The sequence below is a fragment of the Hevea brasiliensis genome, chromosome 8, assembly GCF_030052815.1.
Source record: "Hevea brasiliensis isolate MT/VB/25A 57/8 chromosome 8, ASM3005281v1, whole genome shotgun sequence".
Taxonomy (NCBI): Eukaryota; Viridiplantae; Streptophyta; class Magnoliopsida; order Malpighiales; family Euphorbiaceae; genus Hevea; species Hevea brasiliensis.
Window position 1 is genome coordinate 92657201 of NC_079500.1, and position 19705 is coordinate 92676905.

General features: G+C 34.2%; 2 protein-coding genes across 4 annotated transcripts; one reads left to right on the forward strand and one right to left on the reverse strand.

Moving 5' to 3' along the window:
- Positions 1 to 4576: 4576 nt before the first annotated feature.
- Positions 4577 to 10600, forward strand: LOC110648397 (RNA pseudouridine synthase 5). 2 transcript variants are annotated; one of them, XM_021802612.2, is made up of 14 exons: positions 4577 to 4881; positions 4968 to 5025; positions 5120 to 5147; positions 5226 to 5281; positions 5415 to 5505; positions 6093 to 6258; positions 6965 to 7052; positions 8086 to 8170; positions 8399 to 8474; positions 8717 to 8784; positions 8879 to 8948; positions 9608 to 9686; positions 9946 to 10039; positions 10275 to 10600. In XM_021802612.2, the coding sequence occupies exons 1-14, from the start codon at positions 4758 to 4760 to the stop codon at positions 10368 to 10370; spliced, it is 1179 nt and encodes a 392-aa protein (XP_021658304.2). In that variant the 5' UTR covers positions 4577 to 4757; the 3' UTR covers positions 10371 to 10600. The 2 variants fall into 2 exon arrangements, with proteins under 2 accessions (XP_021658304.2, XP_021658306.2); XM_021802614.2 differs by having other exon boundaries at positions 4578 to 4881; positions 5235 to 5281.
- A 165-nt stretch (positions 10601 to 10765) lies between these two features.
- LOC110648396 (uncharacterized) lies at positions 10766 to 19356 on the reverse strand. Of its 2 annotated transcripts, none has more exons than XM_021802609.2 (4): positions 18984 to 19356; positions 17626 to 18486; positions 16023 to 17186; positions 10766 to 13988 (listed from the first exon to the last, which is right to left on the reverse strand). In XM_021802609.2, exons 1-4 carry the CDS (start codon positions 19141 to 19143, stop codon positions 11050 to 11052), a joined length of 5124 nt encoding a protein of 1707 aa, XP_021658301.2. In that variant the 5' UTR covers positions 19144 to 19356; the 3' UTR covers positions 10766 to 11049. The 2 variants fall into 2 exon arrangements, with proteins under 2 accessions (XP_021658301.2, XP_021658302.2); XM_021802610.2 differs by having other exon boundaries at positions 17626 to 18472; positions 18984 to 19204.
- Between the last annotated feature and the right edge of the window lie 349 nt (positions 19357 to 19705).

Genomic DNA, 19705 nt, shown 5'->3' on the forward strand with positions numbered 1-19705 from the left:
TTCTATGGTTGATATTAAAAGTTGTCTTGTTGTGAATGAATAGAATGGAATGAAATGAAATGTATAGCTATGAGTTTCAATGGAGATGAAAAATGGACCATAGAAGAGAGTTGAATTTTCAACAAATCCAGCAGACATATTGGAGTTGGCGACTTGCCGTTTTAGTTGAAAATCATGTTGGTGCAGCTTAACAAAGAGCAGCTGCTATTTCAAAGTATGAGCTAATGAATTTAATAGTATCTTGCTAAGAAGGTTCACTAATGAGCAAGTTCGCTATCCAAGTAGCCGTGGCTGCCTCATCCAAGGAACCGTAGATTATTTAATGGGTTTATTATTATAATTATTTATATTATATATAAATATATGAAAGGAGGGAAAATATTGACTTTGCTTAAATTACTCTTTATTTTTTAAATTAATTATAATTATATTTTATTATTTAAATTAATTTTAAATTTATATAAACTTAAAATTTTTAATTTTAAAATTCATATAAATTTAAAATTTTTAGTCGTACGTATACTTAACTATAATTAAATATAAAATTTTATAAAAATAATTAATTAAAATAAGAAATTAATAAATAAAAAATATAATTTAATCATATTACAATATTAAGTAAAATATTTTATTATTATTTATTTTTTTTTAATTTATACTTACAATTAATTATTTATTATATATATTTAAAAATATCTTATTAGTTGCATATTATTTTTTAATTTAATTTTCATCTAAGATTTTTTTTATTTAATGAAACAATTTTATTTAATGAAACAATGTATTAATATTTATAAAATTATGAATATTAATTAAAATTAAATATTTTAATGACTATAATTTATAAAAACAAAAATAAAAATAATATAAATCATCCAAAGATTATTATTAACAACTTCAGAAAGAAATTTATTTAATTTTAACTAATGATCAATACTAACAAAAAAAATCAGTAAAAATAAAAAAAAATAATTAAAGCTAAAATCAATTTTATAAAAATATTTTTTTATAATATTTTTAAAAACATAATATAATTTTAATATAATTAAAATTTAAACACATAATACATATAATGTATTTATAATAATAGACTATATATACTACAATATATATACATACAAGTATTAATAATATAAATTTATATTTTCTTTTATAAATTTTATTTTTTAAAACTTATTTTACACAAATTTTGTTATAATTTTCAATTTAGAATTGGAAACCTAAACCATAAGTGTTATATATATATATATATAACACTTATAAATTCAATTTTAATTAGAACATACATTATTAATTTATATTTATATTTTAATTAATAATTTATTTATAATATATATAATATATTTTATAATTTAAAAAAATAAAAAAATACTTATTAAATATAATTAACATATTAAATAGGTTTTAAAATTTTTTGTATTAAATAATATGATAATTTAAAATTTCAAAGATATCAATATAATAAAAATATAAACCTTATAATGATAATGTCATAAACTAACAAAAATTCATTTCAAAATTATTCTATTTCTAATTTTGCAAATAATTTTCCTTTATATTAATATAGATGTGCAATTTCATTATACAAGTTAACATTATTTTAATTTATAAAAAATTAAAAAAATATACAAATCAATTTTTTTAAATAATAAAATATAAAATTTAAATAAATTAAATTCAATGAGTTAATTTACATTTATTATTAATTTATTTTAATTTTTAAATATTTTTACCTTCTTATATTTTTAAAATTTATTATTATATTTTTTTATTATATTATATTTAAATTTATAATTAAATTAATATTATATATTAATAATATAGCACATAGCTTTCACAAAAATATAATCAAATAAAAAAATAATTTTAAATTGATAAATTTTTTATTTATATAATTAATTAAAATGACATTAAAATTAATATTTTAATTTAAATAATTAAATATAATATTTTTAATATTATAATAATATTATATGATATATAAAAATTAATAAAAATTATATAAAAGATTAAATCACCAATATAATATCTAACGTTTTGCAAAAAATAAACTAATTATTTTAAAAGAAACGGTAGACAATTCAAGTTACACGACCCACCTGATCAAATTAATGAGAGGTCATTTTGGGTTTTACCTCTTCTCTAATTCTCTGTTCCTTTCTCCATTCGCGAGCGTTGGTTTAAGTTTGGAGGTTCTTCAACCCCCCATGGCCTGTTCTCTTCTGGTTTTCTTTTGGCTACTTTGCTATTCTCAGTGTACTGTGATTGCAAGTGGTTCATTTGATCTTGAAGCAGTCGGTGTTGCCACCTAAAGAAGTAAGAATTCATGGCGCGGACGACTCCAAGGCAGTGGCGCTAGTATTTGGAGAAGATGAGTCCTGCGGTTTCGGTTTCTCTACCCGGTTCGGTTAGAGTTTCTGTAAGGGTATGGGTTTTGGTCTTAGAAATGGGCTGATCTTGAAAATGCTAGATGAGCTTTTAGCTAGATTTCGGGTAAATTTCAACAAATGTCTTCGATTTGTGTAATTATAATATTAAAGTTATTTAATTTTAAAATTTAACAGAAATTTTTTTAAATTTTTAAATTTTAATTTTTAATTATTAATTTTTTAATTAAAAATTAAAGTGAACAGGTCTCACATAACTCTTAGTCAATATTTTTCTCTTATCTCTTATGTAAAATGTAAAATTATTTTTTCATGTAAAAAATTATTCTGTCTACAGAAAAAAAAATATTTTAATGTATATATGATTTAAGAGAAAAAGAAAAATATTGACTAATATATACTGAAACTGTTCAGATCAGCGTTTAACTGAAAAATCGATAATTAGATATTAAAGAGATTTTACTATATAAAATTTAAAAGTTGATAGAATTTTATGCTATATTTTTAAGTTAAAAGACTGTAATATTATAACTAAATAAGTTCAAAAACAATTGTAAAAATTTATTCTTAAATTTCATTTTTTTGGTCATGCTTATGGTAGATTGTAATCTTGGTTTTTGAAGGCAATTTTTTAATGCATATCTATCTTTAGATAAAAAAAATTAAATTGTTAATAATTTACTTAAATTAATAGTTATTGTAAATTTTTAATGGTATGAACTAACTTATAAATTTATCAAATTAATTGATTTTAAAATTACAGTTTTTAAAAACTAAATTATAGTTCACCTTAAAAATAATTTAACAAAAATTGAATATTTATTTAAACAAAATAATTCAATAATATATATATAAAAGAAGAATTTGGAGTGTTAATAAACAAGCCGAGTTAAGCTGATCTAATAACAATGTTTGTCGTTGTAAGGTTGGCGTTAAAGGAGAATTAAGGGAGAAAATATAATAAAACGCATTAACTGCAATGCAAAGAGAAAATGGAAAACTCTGCATGGTTTGCTTCCAAATCCTAGTAGGATTTGCTTCCTTAGCCGACAATGCAGCGAAGGAGTCCGAAGAAGCGAAGGATCACATTGCTTATATAATAGACTTCATCATAATCGCTAATTACAACCCAAAAATCTCTAAACCCTCAAAAATTCTTTGCATAAGAATGGCTCCTAAACGAATCTTACTGTGTTCTCATGGAGGAGACAATCTTCACCAACTTAACAAAAGAGTCAAGTACCAAGAAGAAGAAGACCTTGAACAACGCGACCCTAAAGAAGAAGAGGAAGAAGAAGAAGAAGAAGACCCTGAAGAAGAAGAAGAAGACCCTGAAGTGAAAACTTTGAGTTTGCAGGTGAAGGAGCAGCGGCCAATGATTCTGACATTACTAACATCAATCTGAGAAGGGAAGAAAATAGCAGCAATTCTGAAACAAAAGAGAAGGCTGAAGAGGAGGATTTTTGGTCCATGTATCCAAGGCTCAATGAATCTTTGAAGCTGGAGCAATTTTCTGAGTATACACTGCCGGATTCTGGAATTAATTTTATCGAGGAAAGATTGAGCTCTATTGGGAATTTGAAGGCAAAGGAATAGGAGGAGAAGTGGAAAAAATTGCAGGTGGCTGAAACTGAGTTGAAACTCGTGAAAGAAAAGTTGATTCAGCAGCAGACAGAACTCATATTGAATTTGATCAGTTAGTTTTATTTTAGTAAACCCTGATAATTAGTAAGGTTCTGTACATACTCAAAAAGAAAAATTTAATCAGTATTTATCGTTCTAGATGTAAATGGAATGGCTTTTCTTTCATGCTTTCTTGCTGGTATTTAGTTGATTGTCTTACAATCCATTCAAGTTCATGGTAAAGATTATCTGGTATGTTCCTTATATTTAATCGCAGGTTTTGGCAAATTCTAAGTAATTTTCTCTTATCTTGGCATTAATTTCAAAGACAAACTTTTTTTTTTTGGTTATATTTCTTGATTATGCCTTCAATGTGTGGGAAAGTGGAAGAGTAAAGTGGGAATTGATTATGTATTTTTCTAGCTTAAATTCCACCTATTATGGTGAAACTTGTTTACATATTTATATTTTGACTTTATGATAAATGGGTTTAGAAAAAATTCAGAGAACTGAAAGGAAGATTTTTTATTATTTTAAGATTTTTGGATTTAAGAAGATGATTTCAATTGTTCTGATAAAGAGAGGGATGAGATTATATTCACTGAGAATCTGAGATTGTAAATGTCTTAAAACAATGGGGTGCATTATGTAATTTTTCAATAACAAAATTGAAGTGTCAAATCTTCCCCTTGAAAGCACTGCTGCAACAAGCCAACAACAGAAAAAGGGGCTTCGCTTTCAGAAGCCATGGCTAACAGTAACGCACTAGAAACAACAACAGTAGAGGAGTCTCGGTCGTTCTTCGGCCTCCCTTGGCCCGATCTCAACGACGGCTTGTACTACAGCGATGCCGTTTCTTCCTCCGATTCTGGTCTTCCTCTTCACTTCATTTCAAGTCAATTCTATTCCAATTAAAGCTTGCTTAATATTTTCTTTTATTATATTTGATACTTGCAGAATTGACACTTATCGAATTCTACTCTGGCAAGTATAAGAATTCAGCTCCATTACAGGGGTAAGCCAAACCCATTACTCATTGAGATTCATTGTAGTAAAAAAATTCAAAAAAAAATGTTTTTTTTTTTTTTTTTTTACTAATAATTTAACAGTTGGTTGCAGCGAATCCACAATGGACAGGTTTGATTCTATATCTTGAGACTGCACTTGCACTCTGGGTTACTTCTCAGAAGTTCATGTGTTCATTTTTGTTGTTAGTTTTTGCAGATAACAATTGATGGTGTGGTTGTTAAAGAACACAACACAGTACTCAGGTTCTTGTTAATACCCAACTCGATAATAAAGACTATTGGTAGCTAATGTATTAATTTAGTTGAAATATAAGGCGTATGATTTCTTTCTCTTTTTTTTTTTTACATGTTGATATGATAAATTTTTATTTTTTAGGGTTGGTTCAGAACTTGTCTACTACAGGCTTCCTTGGAATGAGCCTAATGCCCCTTACATGCTACAAGTTTTATATGAAGATGATGATCTGGTAACTGTGTTACGGTGGATTCTCTGTAAATATGTGCATTTAAGCTCATGCATGATTGACATAACATTTTTACTTTTTTGTTATTAATTGAATTTTTAATTCCCGAATTGGTAAGTATTTACGACTCAATTTCCCTTCCCCCCTTTTGAACTGCAACTTAATTTTTAATTTGTTATGTTGAATATGTCAATATGACCACCATTTAAGTAAATGATTCTGCATTGTATGCTCCAAATCTCAGTAAATGTTTGGGATGTTCTTTATATACTTGTGATTATCCTGCTTTTAGTTTCTAAGAGCATTTGAACATGAAGGCTTAAGAAGAGCAAGAGACATTTGCATACAGTCTCAGCCACGCCATGAATCTTGCATTATATTCTGTGAAAAAAAAAAAAAAAAAGAAGGAAAGTTGATTTCAAATAAGCTAAATTGTTGCATTGGGTGTAGTGTAGGAATCAACAGCTTTTAATCTTTACCCTCACCTTCCAGCAACCAATGGAACTTTTGATTGTAGTATCTGTGCATTTAAGATGTGAGAAGTCATTTATTTCATCTGATTGACATGGAATTATTATAATAATAATCAGATTGCTTTAAACAAGCCTTCTGGTCTGCAAGTTTTGCCTGGAGGGCTTTTCCAACAGCGGACTGTTTTAACACAACTTCAGTGGTGGGCAAAGAATCAAACATCTTCCCTACTGAGCCAAGAATTGCATCCTGTTCCTGTTCATCGCCTAGGAAGGGGAACATCAGGTTAGCTGAGATAATGTTGAACAATATAACCAAGACTTTTTCTTTTTTTTTACTGTTGTTGACTGCATTCTCAATGTTTCATAACCTCATATACGTGACAATTGAAATTTTTTCTGACATCATCAATCAATCTAGTGATAAGAAGGAAGCATAATCTTGAAAGCCAGTTTGTACAACATAACTAGTATGCACTGAAATAAAAATACTAAATGCTGAGAACTGAGAAATAAGTATAGATCACGTTATTTGGTAGTTGCTTTTGATAATTGCATAGCTTAATTAAGGACAGAAATCTTGATATAATTGTCAGGGTGAACTTAGTTGAACAGTAAGGCTGATCCATTATTAACTGAATGTCATTGGTTCATGCCATGGATAAAGTCTTCTTGCAATGCCACATCTAATCCTCCGTCAAGCTTCCAATGCAGAAGTCTTGTGCACTAGTACACTCTTTAGTTTTTTTATATAGTGGAATAAGATGACAATCATATTTATTTTGGTAATCAGAGATTTCCAGAGTTCTATTTTTATAATGCTGGTTCGTATTGCCTCTTCCTTAGATAACATGCCTGGCATTTTATGCTTCTTTTACCTGAGAGTTGACTCACTTGCCAAATCTTTTGGTCTTTATATTGTTATCAATTTGAAAAAACCATATATTCTTCTAAGTTCTCAATGATTTGATCAGTTGTCAATTGGATTCTAGGAATATTACTTTGTGCAAAGTCAAAGTTTGCCAAGACTCACCTAGCAGCATATTTTGCTGATGGCACATCTCGTGTTGGAGATATTGGGTTAGTGAAGAATTCCATCTTGCTTGCTTCTTCACTTGTTTTTAAAATATGTAAAAGTTCATCTGATATAGGAACCTTCTCATGTTTCCTTTGAGGCCATGGATTGCAGAGATGCCTATGGACATGTTTCCTCTGGTCACATATTGACCAACTTTTCTGGTTTAATAACTGTACAGAGAGATTGACAAACCTGCTGCATAGCTTATTGAAATTTGATTGTGGATCCACAGTTTACGTTCGAGTCTTTACTTTCAATAGTTTTCAGAAATTTTCAGTGGAAAGGATTAGAAATTCTGGTGTGAGATCAATTTTTACCCTCTTATGTGTAATTTTCTTGATTCAAGTCTATTATTGGGGAAGGTGGGAGGGTGGAGAAGGACCAAGATGAGAAATGTAGAGAAATTTGCATTAGTTGAAATTTTTGTTCAACGGAAAAATAAAAAGGAGTGAGACAACTAGTGCTACACATGAAAGTTGAATGAAATAAAATCTCAAAATTCATTCTCAGTTGGAGGCACTATCGTAGCTGAATTGTTTTTTTTCCAAATTACTGAATCTATTGGTGGATGTAGAAAAATTAGAATTAAAACCTTTAGTCTCTTTGTAAACGTAACAGATCCACTATTACTATTCTGTTATAAGCTGATGGCATTAGCCAAATAACCCTCAGCCCCCACCACCTGATCACCACCCTTAGACCTACTATATGTTTTGGTGGTTATGCCTAGGAAAAAAATTATTCAACCTGAGTTCTTGTAGTGAAGTTACGAACTAAAAATATATGCTGCTCCCCCATGTATTCCAGAGTCAAGCTACAGAACCCAAATTCAAATCATACTTGATTTAGTAGAGGAAGAAAGCATGGGTGATTAATGGCTTGAGTATTGAAGGGAAAACTGCTTAAACTGTGAGTTCTAGAATGGGCCACTTTCTGTTTGTTTAGGTGCTGTGAGAAAAATTTCACTCATTATATGTTTTTCATTTTCAACCATATGTACCCAGCTGATGAAATGTATTATTTTCTCATATACAGTGATACCACCACAAAGCTTGTCAAGGGCAGGAAAATTTCGAAGATATATCGAGCACTAGTAGATGGGATACTCAAAGAAGATAAGGTAACAGACCCCATGGACACTGCTATTTTTCCTTTACCCTACTTTTCTTCTTTTTTGGTTGTTATTGTTTATCCTTTTCTGGTAATATATTGCCATTTATTTGGTATTTTATGTGTTTATAATGCTCAGAACTAGAAGAATCAGCAGCAATAACTGCTTTTGTCATTCAATTTAATTAGCACCTTGCAAGTAATTTTATGTAAGTTATAATCTATATTTGCATGATAGGTTATCATCAATCAACCAATTGGAACAGTGCGATACCCTGGTGTGGCCAAGGGGCTGTATGTTGCTTTGCCTTCAGGTACATTAAACTGTTTTTATTAATGAAGATTTTTCTCTCCCCTTCTTGAAGTACTTCTAGTTGCTACTACCAGTTTCACAGGCATAATACTTCTTTGGATATGTTTACAAGTGTGCTTAAGAGTCACCCATCTTGCTGAGTATTGTTTCATCCTTTGCTTTCATATTGATCCATGGCTTTTCAGAATTATTTCTGATCATGTTTATTCTTCCTTTTCTTTGTGTGTGTGTGTGTTAAACAAGGTAAACCAGCATTGAGCAAAGTTGAAACACTTGAGAGGGATGTGCAGGGAAACCGTACATTGGTCCAGGTATCCATGTTTTTATCTTAAATTTATGAAAGGGTACAGATGGTATTCCGGAGAAATTTGTATTATAAACATCTTTTGCTTATATGTTAAACAGGTTGAGATTGAGTCAGGACGGCCACACCAAATACGTATTCATCTTTCTTTCATAGGGCATCCTTTGTTAGGTAAACTTAGTCTTGACTATTTTATAGCACCATGACTTTGAACAAAGCTAAATTATTTTTTAAATATGGATGTCCTAACATCACTTGAAGCCATTAACAGCACGAAATTTCATTTTGTCAATTATTCTGTTTGATATTTCTGCTGCATCAACTTGTGAGAGCCAAGGTAATTTAGGTTACTGTACCAAATATAAACTATGTAAAATCACAAAACTGATTATTTTATTTGACTAGAAGACACTTAGTCTTGGTATTACAAAAAATTGTTATCAGACTTTTGTTTAATGTTTCCCAATATCTTTTGCTGCATTTTTTTTTTTTTTTTTTTTTTTTTTTGTCTTACAGACAATATGGCCCTAGGTAGGTGAATGAAGGAAAATGATTTGTGCAACTGATCCCAAGTTGTTGGAAAGAAAGCTTAGTTCATTTGACTTGCTTCTATTTTGTCTTGCTATGCACATATGAATAGTGCATCCTTATCAACCATTTTCCACTCTGGATGCCACATTAGGAACTGCAGTAAAATTTGAGCTGCCTTATTTTACGTTAGTTAAATGTTTAACTTGATATTTACATAACTTCAAGAGTTATGCTTTAAGTTGTCTCGTCTCCCTACCAAGTTTAACTTCTGCTCTTTTTTTTTTTTAATTATTTATCAGGTGATCCTCTTTATGTTGTTGGTGGGCAACCAAAGTGTGCTGAATCTGAATCTGTGGATGAAAGCTTTGCTCAAGACGGGTATGGAAGTATTAGTATTGTTTATATGGACAGTTTCTTTCTTTTCTTAGTTATTCTATTTTTCCCTCTTATGGATTAATATTATTCTAGAAGAAATTTTCTTTTCCATACAGAGACTTTTGCTACAATTTCTTTTAGTTAATATAGAAGGGATTCCACTTAATCAGAAAGCTGATTTTATGAAGCAAATAGAAATTTTGTTTACAAGTGTTTGGTGATTGCTAATCCTAAAATGCTGTTTGTTTTAAACTTTTTGTAGGGGGTATCAGAGACCTACAAAACCTGTTCCTGGAGATTGTGGATATCACTTGCATGCCCATCAATTGTTCCTCTTGCACCCAACTACAAATGAGGTAGGCTTGGACATTTTCAATTTGAGCTACAATATAGTATAAGCATTCCTTTACAAGAGCTAGAATCTCTTAAATGTTGTGAAATGAAATAGCTTTAAATATTTTATAGGGTGCTTTTCATAATAAATAGTTTTCAGGTGCATATTTGTAAATTAAAAAAATAAATACAATCTCATAGCTTTAAAAATATATTTTATTTTCGTACTGATTTTGTTACTGGTTGATTGTGCTGAAGGTTATAAAAATCACAGCAGCGCTCCCGCCTATCCTACAAACGAGGACAGAGACCGAAATTCTAATGGAAGTAAACGGTGCTGAACAACAAAATTGACAATTGTTTTGTCATTATGAGTGAATCAACAGGATGATTTCTTGATAAAGACAACCACCCTCAAAAATATCCCAAGCAAGCAATCCGTTTTCGACTCCTTCGATAAAAGACAAGTCGAATTTTTTTCAATTGACCATTGTAGAGCAGCCACGACAGCAGTTGAAAACCATACTCTAAAAAACAAAATATATTCCGTCTTTGCTCATCCAATCATAAGATAAGGACTGTCAGATGCTATGTTTTTTTTTTTTCTCGGTCGAGTTGCCATGTCAGCTCAGGAATTTTCAGAAGAAAACTGAAGCAAATGTGTTTATTAAAAAAAAAAAAAAGAAATTAGTAATTTCAACTAATTTGTGTATGGAAGGTTAATCGTCAGAACAAAATGGCATGGAATAGGTGATCGAATGTCGGAGGGGCAGTGATAAAGCCCCTCTCAACTTTGACAGATTATTTCTGTATTTCCATCAAATACAACAAAAACAAAGCTGCTGCTGCTGCTGCTGCTGCAGCAATATTACAAGCACCTAGGATATATAAATATATTTTTTACCAAAACGACGGGCTTAAGAGCCGCCCTAAGCATTCCATTGAACAATACAAAAACTAATATACAGGGCACGGCAAAAAAAAAGATATTTGCCGCCGAGGACCTCTTCAACGGGCCCCCTCACCACTCCAACTATCTGCCTATATCACCCCTATTATTCCATGATTCCTCCTCTCTCATCATGCTCCCATTTTTCCCACTATAGTGCATTTTAAGGGCAGCTACTGGATCAGATATGCCTGTGCCTGAACCCCCCACGAGAATTCCCCCTCTTCCTACAACATTCATCCCTATTCCCCTTCCCTGCTGCTGTAAACTTGAGATTGCTTCAAACCCATTTCTTTGCAATTCAGAGAATATATCATGCCGCTGTTTCATATCTACAGAGAATGACTTAACTTTACTAATGTCATGACTCATGTACATCTGATAATCCACAACTCCATTGCTGCTACTTATTTCTCTTGGAGGCAAAACTGAAACGCTGTTCAAATTACGGTCATTACACTTCACAGGAGCCTGCAAAGCCTGCTGCTCCATTTTGGATGAGGTCACGCGATAATTGCCAAATGCTGCCGGATACTTGGCCAAAAAGTACTCAGGCACAGATGAAAACCCAGTTTGTATATTGTTCCCATCCCAAAAGCCATAACTCTTCATGGGAACATTCTCAGGGCCAAGATAATTATTTCGATCAAACTTCAAGACAGAAGAGCTCCCATCAGTAGTTTGATGACCAGAGAATTTCAAAGTTGATGACTTGCTAACTGTCTTAGAACTCTGTGTCCCTTGTTCCACATTCTCAATGATGCTAGGATTCAGCTTAGGCGAAGATGAGGGGTTACTGAGTATTTTGCCAAACAGTTTAACATCACCATTTCTGCATGGCTTTTCCACCTCTGATGAACTCTGCGATTGGTCTCCCGAATGATCATTGCCTTGCCCAGTGTGCTGGGAGAGAAGTGGAAGCTCAGAGACTGGGTGCTGAGCCTTTGAATTGCTACACTTTTGAAGATAACAATCTTGAGCTACAAACTGATTGGCAGCATTCCTGTCTGACATTGAAAGGCTTTGAAGTTCAGAATGAGGTCTGCAAGGAATATTCCCGTTCATCTCTCTCTTTGTTGTAATTTGAAGTGGATAGGCCCCAAGAATCTGGGAAGACTCATTGTGATTCACTAAAGATTGCGCTGCCAAATGCTGTGAATGATCATCCCCACTGACAGATTTTTTACCCTGCTCATCTCTATGCTCCTGAATATCAAGTTGTGATGAAAGCCTATCCTGATTATGCAATTTCCTGCATTGAATGGCAGCAGTGTCTTGTAACACAGAATTAGAAGTAGCAAGTTTATTCTCCTGCAGTGATGAGACAATAGGAGACTTATCCACAGAATCAAATTCCACAGATACATGATGCATGTTTTCCACACATAGAATGAAGTTCGAACAGGAACCCATACCCAAAGGCTGGTGGGAAAAATTTCTAGAATCATTTGAATCCTGCACCAAGTCACTTTGGGTGTTCAAATAATGATTTACACTTCCATTAGCAGAAGCCTCTGCTATAGCTTTGACATCAGCAGCAGCAACTGGATTCGATGTGCGAGGATCCACTGCATCTCCAACAGCAATATCATCTTCAATTGGTTTCTCTATTCCAGCTTCTGAACCGACTGATTCATTTGAAACTTCCGAGGCCAGCACTGACTCAGATTGGTGGACAAAACCATCCATGATTTTGTTGCGATTGTCAAAAGCTAGCTCAGGCTTGTTCTCCATCTTGCAAACATCAGAAACAAACGTTTTTTCAACCTTTGGACCTAACAGTCCAGCCACATTACTATCCTTGGATCTATTCAAGTCAGTAGTCAAATTTTTCATCTCCAGAGCATCAGATTCCTCATGCTGCTTTGCATTCATGACAGGTAAGTTATCATCTGTCTTGGAGCACAACTTTTCACTGCAGATAACTGAGCCAGACTCATCAGCACCATCTTCTGTGTCACTTCCACCACCATTTGCATCATCACTCACTGGTGTTCTAACGTTTTCAGGTCCAGGATGTACTGAATCCAGTCCAAGGCACTTCCGAGCCTTGCTAAAGAACACCTTACACTGGTCCCTGGACCTTGTCCTGACACAATGTGAGATCGCAGTAAAGTCCTTTCCATGCGATGACACAGCTCGCATAAAAATAGACTTTTCCTCATCTGTCCAATCAGCAGGATCCATTTCCCCACAACTCTCATATGAGCAAGTCTCTTCATCAACATTCTGTGTAATATCAGACGTTGAAGGCCGTTTCCTGACAGAATCCACCTTTTGTGACTTCCACTCCCGGCATCCCTCCACAGGATCAACAGAGGTAGTAATGCAAGAACTCATTGCCTCAGAGGACACTGAACCACAAATGCCTGCTAAAACGTCTGCAGCAACAGTTTCTCTTTCATTCTCAAGAATGTCAAAACTGCTTGATCGGTCTAAAATCCTATCATCAGCATGCGACGTTTTAGAATCACAGTAGCCTCCCAAATAGAATCTACCAGAACACACCCGTTGATTTCCCATAGAATTGTCAGCATCTGCTGCTATGACTGAAGCTGCACCCAGAATATCAAGCGAGGCAGCATTCATTTCACGATTCCAATTCTTACCAGATGCCACTAAGTAGTTAGTAGAGGACTTTGCTTGCTTACTCTTTTTGGTTTTCTCAAAACAATCAGATTTGTGGTTTTTGTAGTAGAATTCAACACAATCTGCAGTTGTCTTGTGATCGAGAAAAGAAGCAATTTTCCGGAAATCCTTCCCAAATGTGGCTAGCTTATCCATGAAAATTTCTCTCTCTTCTGAGGTCCAGGGATTGATCATAGCTCTCTCCTTCTCAACAACACAAGGATCTTCAATTAATCCATTTCTGGAGATAAATCGTGAAACCATCCTCTCTTTTTTGTCCAAAATTAAAGCTGGCATTTTCAAAGCATTTCTGTATTGCTCGACTTGAGAAACTTGCAGCACCTTGCTGGTAAAGTTAAGCATTTCTGTTGTAGTGACAAGACTCAAATTTCCACCTGCCAAAACAGTTCCAAAAAAAAAAATTATATATTGATAGTAAAACTAAAGGTCATTAGAAGTCAAAAATTCAAACAAGAGAATTTTTCCACCATCAAATCATTCTCAAAAATAGGAAATAGCATCATTACTCATTATCTACAGTGAACTCCAATAACTATAAGCTAAGAAGGAAGCCTTTCAGGTTTTAAAAGCCATTAACATAGCAGGAATCAAAATTCACCACATACAACAACAAAAGGGAGGCAAAAGCAACTGGCTTCACCTTTAGAAAATACCATCACCAATCCCAGAGAGAGAAAAAAAAAAAGGCAATTTCACATTCACCTTACTTCACCCTGAGCAAACCTTTTGCAGCATGAGAAGCAGGATCACATTTTGAAACATAGAACCCACCAACCTTTCAAATCTCTTAAAAAAACTCCAAAACATTACTAACTTAAAACCCTTCCTCAACAATTACTTTCTACATCATCACCACCAACATTGAAAATCTCTGCCAATCCCAGAATTGATGAGAAGGGCAAATGAAGAATAGCCCACCTTGACATAAAAGCTATCGGTGATAAAGCAAATTCAGGCATAAAAAAATATCATAAAAAATTCATAAAACCTCAATTGTGCCATCTGAACTATCCCAAAGGTTTTGGCATCCAAATAGTACACCTCATCAAATGTTGAAGAAAAGTCCATACTAGCCTACGAAGGCAACTTCCACAATATGTAGTATCATAGAACGAAAGCAGTTTCCAAATAATGTATAGCCTCACATGCGGCCCAAGGCATCCAATAAAATGGCAATGCATTTGTTATTTGATGTGGCAAATCTCAATGGCAATGTTGTCAAATAAATGTTCAGCATCCAACTCCAATGATGTGCAGCAAGAATAGGTCAACGCTGGTATGTGCAGTTAAATTTGTAACTGTATGAATATATGTTCATCATGGTCTCTAAAATGGTCGAACTACCACAAGGCATCCAAGGCCACTTTCAGAGCATGTGAAACCAAATCTTTGGATAGAAATTTCAGTTTCCAACAACACAAAAAATTATCTCCAGAAATTAGGTGCTAATGAAGGGTGCAGATTGTCAAATCCTCTAGCAAACTTCTAAGTCCTGTGACGACTAGAAATGGAATCAGTATAGTGACCTGCTGAAAACTATTCTACTGTAAAATAAATTTAACCAACTGAACAAACACGTCTTGTGCATTAGACAACCTCCAACATGTAATTCATTTTGCTGCCCTCAACAAGCTCCAGACTCTGTTGGTGCAACTGTCATGCATTCAGATTCCACAAATAATGAAGGAATCCAGAAATTAGGGCCAAATGACCTGCTTCGAATAAAAAATTCCCTAACACATTAATCACGTTCTAGCTAACAAACATCTTCATAAGGATCTAACTGTGACACAGAACAGCAAAGTCAATGGTGTGAACCCAGAGAGCTTTCAAATGCACAATCTTCAAACCCATTTAGAATAACACTAGCTGACCACAAACAGATAGTTCAGTAAGTTCTGATAACTTGATACATCAGGCTTACAAATGTGCACTCTCCAAGAACAGCAACATGCATTCAAATCAAATGATAAAAATAAACTAACAATAATCAGAATATGTTCTGCACATATTAGAAATCAACATTCCTTTCCAAATTACTACCTTTCAGGCACACATGCATACATTTGCACCTCAAAATTTTACAATAGCCAAGTGTCTAATCAAAGTAAAGATAATTATATGAAAAATTAATAGCTCAAAAATCAAAATACAATCCAATAATTTATATATATATATATATATATATATATATATATAGAGAGAGAGAGAGAGAGAGAGAGAGAGAGAGAGGCTTTATCGCCCATTTCAAAACAAAATTTAACAATAGTAACTACCCAGAAACCTATGGTACAACTTGATATTTATCAAAGAATGGAGCACAACTCAATACTTTCCCACATCTAATAGCAAGCTTAACCAACAAACACCATTGCCATATAAAATGGAAATGTATTGAGAATGCTTACCAGGAGAGAATCGAGATCGAATTGAAGAACGATTTTTTTTATGCCCACTATGTGTTGTCCGCATGCTTAATTCATATTTCTTTTGAGTCTTTGCACGGTATTTCCTTATTGAAAGAAAGCGCATATCTTCCTTCCACAGGTGCTGAAAGGCTTTAAACTTAAGGGTTACAACTCTCTCCTTAAATTTCAAAAACCGCTTCCTCATAACAAACCTTTCTTTAACTAATGGATCATTCTGCAAGAAAGCAACGTTGGCAACTTCTGAAAAATCAACATTAAATTGATCCCTAGGCAGTAAATTAATAAATACTTGGGAAGCTCTGCTAGCAGATTCCTTATTGGCGGTCAATATTAGATGACATAAATTATTTTCTGCAATAATCACATCACTTGGAAAAGATGCACCTTCTTTGCTCTCTGTAAGCAAGTTAACATCCCTGTGTGCAGGTTCATCAATGTCTTGCCTATTACTACAAGGCACCACAGACTTCAACACCATGTTTGGTGTCTGAATTACACCCATATCATCAGAACACTCATCCTGTCTCATCAAATCAGATGAAGAAACTGCCATCACCATAGACGCTGATTCAACAAATTTCGAAGTTGCAGTTCCCGGACTATCAACATCATCATCCTTCCTACCACCATGAACAATTTCCAAGACGCCATTAAAAATAGGAATCTTCTCGACATGCCCAGCCCCACAAGATGAAACTTGCAATGAAGAAGGTCGAGGTATGTCGTTGGAAGAAGCTGCCTGTTCACTACATAGTTTTGACTCATCACCTGCTAGGAAACAACTGGCTGCTGCTGGACAAGGACATCTGCTTCCAGTTTCAAATTTCAGAGACTTAAGTTCATTTTCAAGTAAATCAATTTCAGATTCAGTCACCTCCAAGGCCTTTGATATGCCACCCTTCCATATAAGCAGCTTATTCAATGCAGTAGACTTTACAAAACTTGAGTCCACTGAACTAGAATCATCAGATTGAAGCAGTTCAACAAGTGCAGAGCCCAAATTAGCTATTGAAGTAGCATTCAACACGTCTAAGTTAAAAGAGAAACCTTCAATATGGCTCTGGGACCCAACACAGGGTGACCCACATAAATTACTATCATTATCAGCATTTATTCCCTTGCCAAATGTTTTCTCCTCTACAACTGCAACAAAGAGCCAGCAACTTAGAATCCTCTCAGTGGAAGAGGCAAGGGCAAAAAAAAAATGCCCTTACAAGATGATTTACATGCACACAAGGGAGAACACAAGCAGAAAATATATCACTGGAAACGGCAGAATCCAATTCCAAACACAGGCAGTTTCCCAAAAAAAAAAAAAAAACGAATGCATTCTGCCCTTAACCATTCAAGTGTAATAGAATTGGTTTATCCACTATTTCTGTAACATGTGATAACTATCAGTAAAAGTAAACATCATGATATTCAGAAATACCACACGCAGGTGACAATACAATAATGTTAATTCGATAATGATACCAATATTCAAGTTGAATGTGGTGAAAATTTCATGAAGTATGAACAACAAAAAAAGCATAATTAACTAACAATTACTAGTCAAGGTTATAAGAAACATAGTGATTACGTGGTGAGGAACAGGTAACAGACGAAGGAGTTGCAGGTGATGCACAATCTGATAATCCCATGGCTCGGGGGCTCTTGTCAACCAAATTTGAACTTTGTGAATGGATGGGCTCTATGTTACTAGAAGAAATAACAACTCCATCTTTGCTTACGTTCACCTCAGGGCCTTCAACTTTCTTCTTCTCATACTTTGCCAGTCCCTCACCCCAATTAAGGCGTGGCTTCTTCCTGGCAGCCATCTCTTCAGATGGTGCTGAAGTAACACAAGCAGCAGCATCCCCAGAAGGAGACTGGACTAATGATGCATTCTTATGTTGCAATTCAGCCTTTCCTTCACAGGAGTCTGCACCTCCAAGGCTCTTTGAGCTACTTGAATGGCTGAAACCAGATCCCCTTGAAGACAAGCTTCCAGAGCGAGTCCACTTATTAAGAGGTTTCCAATCCAGTGAATTCTCTCTATCCCCTCTTTGGCCTGTGCCCATCCCATTGACAACAACCATCTTACTATTATCATGCTGGTCATTTGAGTGAAGCAGGCCCCAAGTGTTCAGAATTTCAGAATGAGGATGAGAGGAGGGGTAAATTACCGTATCATCAACTGAACTCTGATCATTACTTGCATCATGTGGCCTCCCAGGCGTGTTTGGAGACCCATTGCTCATTTCCCATGAATGAGCTTTCCAATCCCTCTGGCCAAAAGATCCCCTATTGTCCCTACCATTCCTTCCATGTTTACCATCTCCTCGTGAAACTGATGGCCGGAAATTCTTCTCTTCCAGTATCCTATCACTGGATCGAAAGGGTGTATACCCATGTCCAGATTCTTCAGTAAACAGGTGCCAAACACCCTGCTTAACATGACCTTGAAATAATATTTAAACAACAAAAATGAAATTATGTAATTAAAACAAGAATATATTCTCACAAAAAAAAGGGGCTAAACTTCTAAAAACATATAAAGAAAAATCCAAATTCCTAGAGCACAAAAATCCCAGATCTACAGAAGAATCATAAAAAGACGAACCAAAAGACAAGAAATCAGATCTGAACCAGGGGGGAAAAATAGCCTAAAGAAGAAAAAAGAGCCGCGACTAAAAATTCAGTAGCAACTGAATACCCTATCTAAAAAAAGTCCAAGATAAACCCCAGATTTGCAAAATCTAGATGAAGATAATCATCAACAAGTTACGAAATAAAAATTGGTAATAAAATTGGTTCAGAACTAAAAAATACTGGAAACAACCCAAAGAGTTGAGGCTTTGAAATCAAAATCACTGGCAACAGCCAATTAAAAACTGAACTGAGCTAGGGCAAGTTACAACCAAAAAGAATAAAACCAATGATATGATAAATAACTACCTGGAGGCCTGCGAAACTCGTTGGATCCTCCCCAGCGAGCAAAATCGCGATACGATCCATAGTGACTTGAAGACGACTCCCTCCAACGAGCCTTTGGCCTGTCGTACTTCCTCTCCTTTAAGAACTCTTTCCGATCCCAAGACAATCGCTCTTGCGGCATCAAAACCAACAAAACCCTAACCTAATCTAATCTATTTATCGACCTACCTACCTACCTACCTATCTGTCTGGCATGAGCCAAAACACAAAAAAAAAAAAAAAAGAAAAACCTCCAGCGCTGCCCCAAATCCAAAACCCCAACCAGATCAAACAACCCTCGAACGGGACCGCCCACAGAAGAAACCGCACGGAAAACGCAGTACCAAATCTAGGGCTTTACGAACGCGAAAAGAAAAAGATGATTCTTAGGTATTTTGAAAGCGAGAATCAACAAAAAGAATGGGAGGCTTAAAAAGAACGTTTTACAACAAGCCTGAGAGAAGTGGACAAGCGACGAATTGGCAGTGGCAGTCTCAATAGGGCTGAAAGGCCAGATCGAAGGATATGAACTTCGCCACCAAGGAAATTGATTCAGTTGCCGAGATTTCTTGTTCGTAGAAGTCGATCTTCCCGTGCTATTCGCTCTGTCTACGTCAATTTTCTTCTGTAGTTTTTTCTCGGTGTTGCTTGGCTTGGGAGATAAGAAAAGAAATCTGTGTGAGAAGGGAAAAAGTAAGAGGAGC

What these genes read in the sequence shown, in the direction of transcription:
- LOC110648397 (XM_021802612.2), top strand. Translation starts at nt 4,758, where the DNA reads ATGGCTAACAGTAACGCACTAGAAACAACAACAGTAGAGGAGTCTCGG. An exon ending in GAACACAACACAGTACTCAG is followed by an intron (nt 5,282 to 5,414) that starts GTTCTTGTTAAT and finishes TTTATTTTTTAG; the next exon opens with GGTTGGTTCAGAACTTGTCT. An exon ending in GAAACCGTACATTGGTCCAG is followed by an intron (nt 8,785 to 8,878) that starts GTATCCATGTTT and finishes TATGTTAAACAG; the next exon opens with GTTGAGATTGAGTCAGGACG.
- LOC110648396 (XM_021802609.2), bottom strand. Translation starts at nt 19,143, where the DNA reads ATGCCGCAAGAGCGATTGTCTTGGGATCGGAAAGAGTTCTTAAAGGAG. An exon ending in CGAGTTTCGCAGGCCTCCAG is followed by an intron (nt 18,487 to 18,983) that starts GTAGTTATTTAT and finishes TATTATTTCAAG; the next exon opens with GTCATGTTAAGCAGGGTGTT. An exon ending in TCGATCTCGATTCTCTCCTG is followed by an intron (nt 13,989 to 16,022) that starts GTAAGCATTCTC and finishes CTGTTTTGGCAG; the next exon opens with GTGGAAATTTGAGTCTTGTC.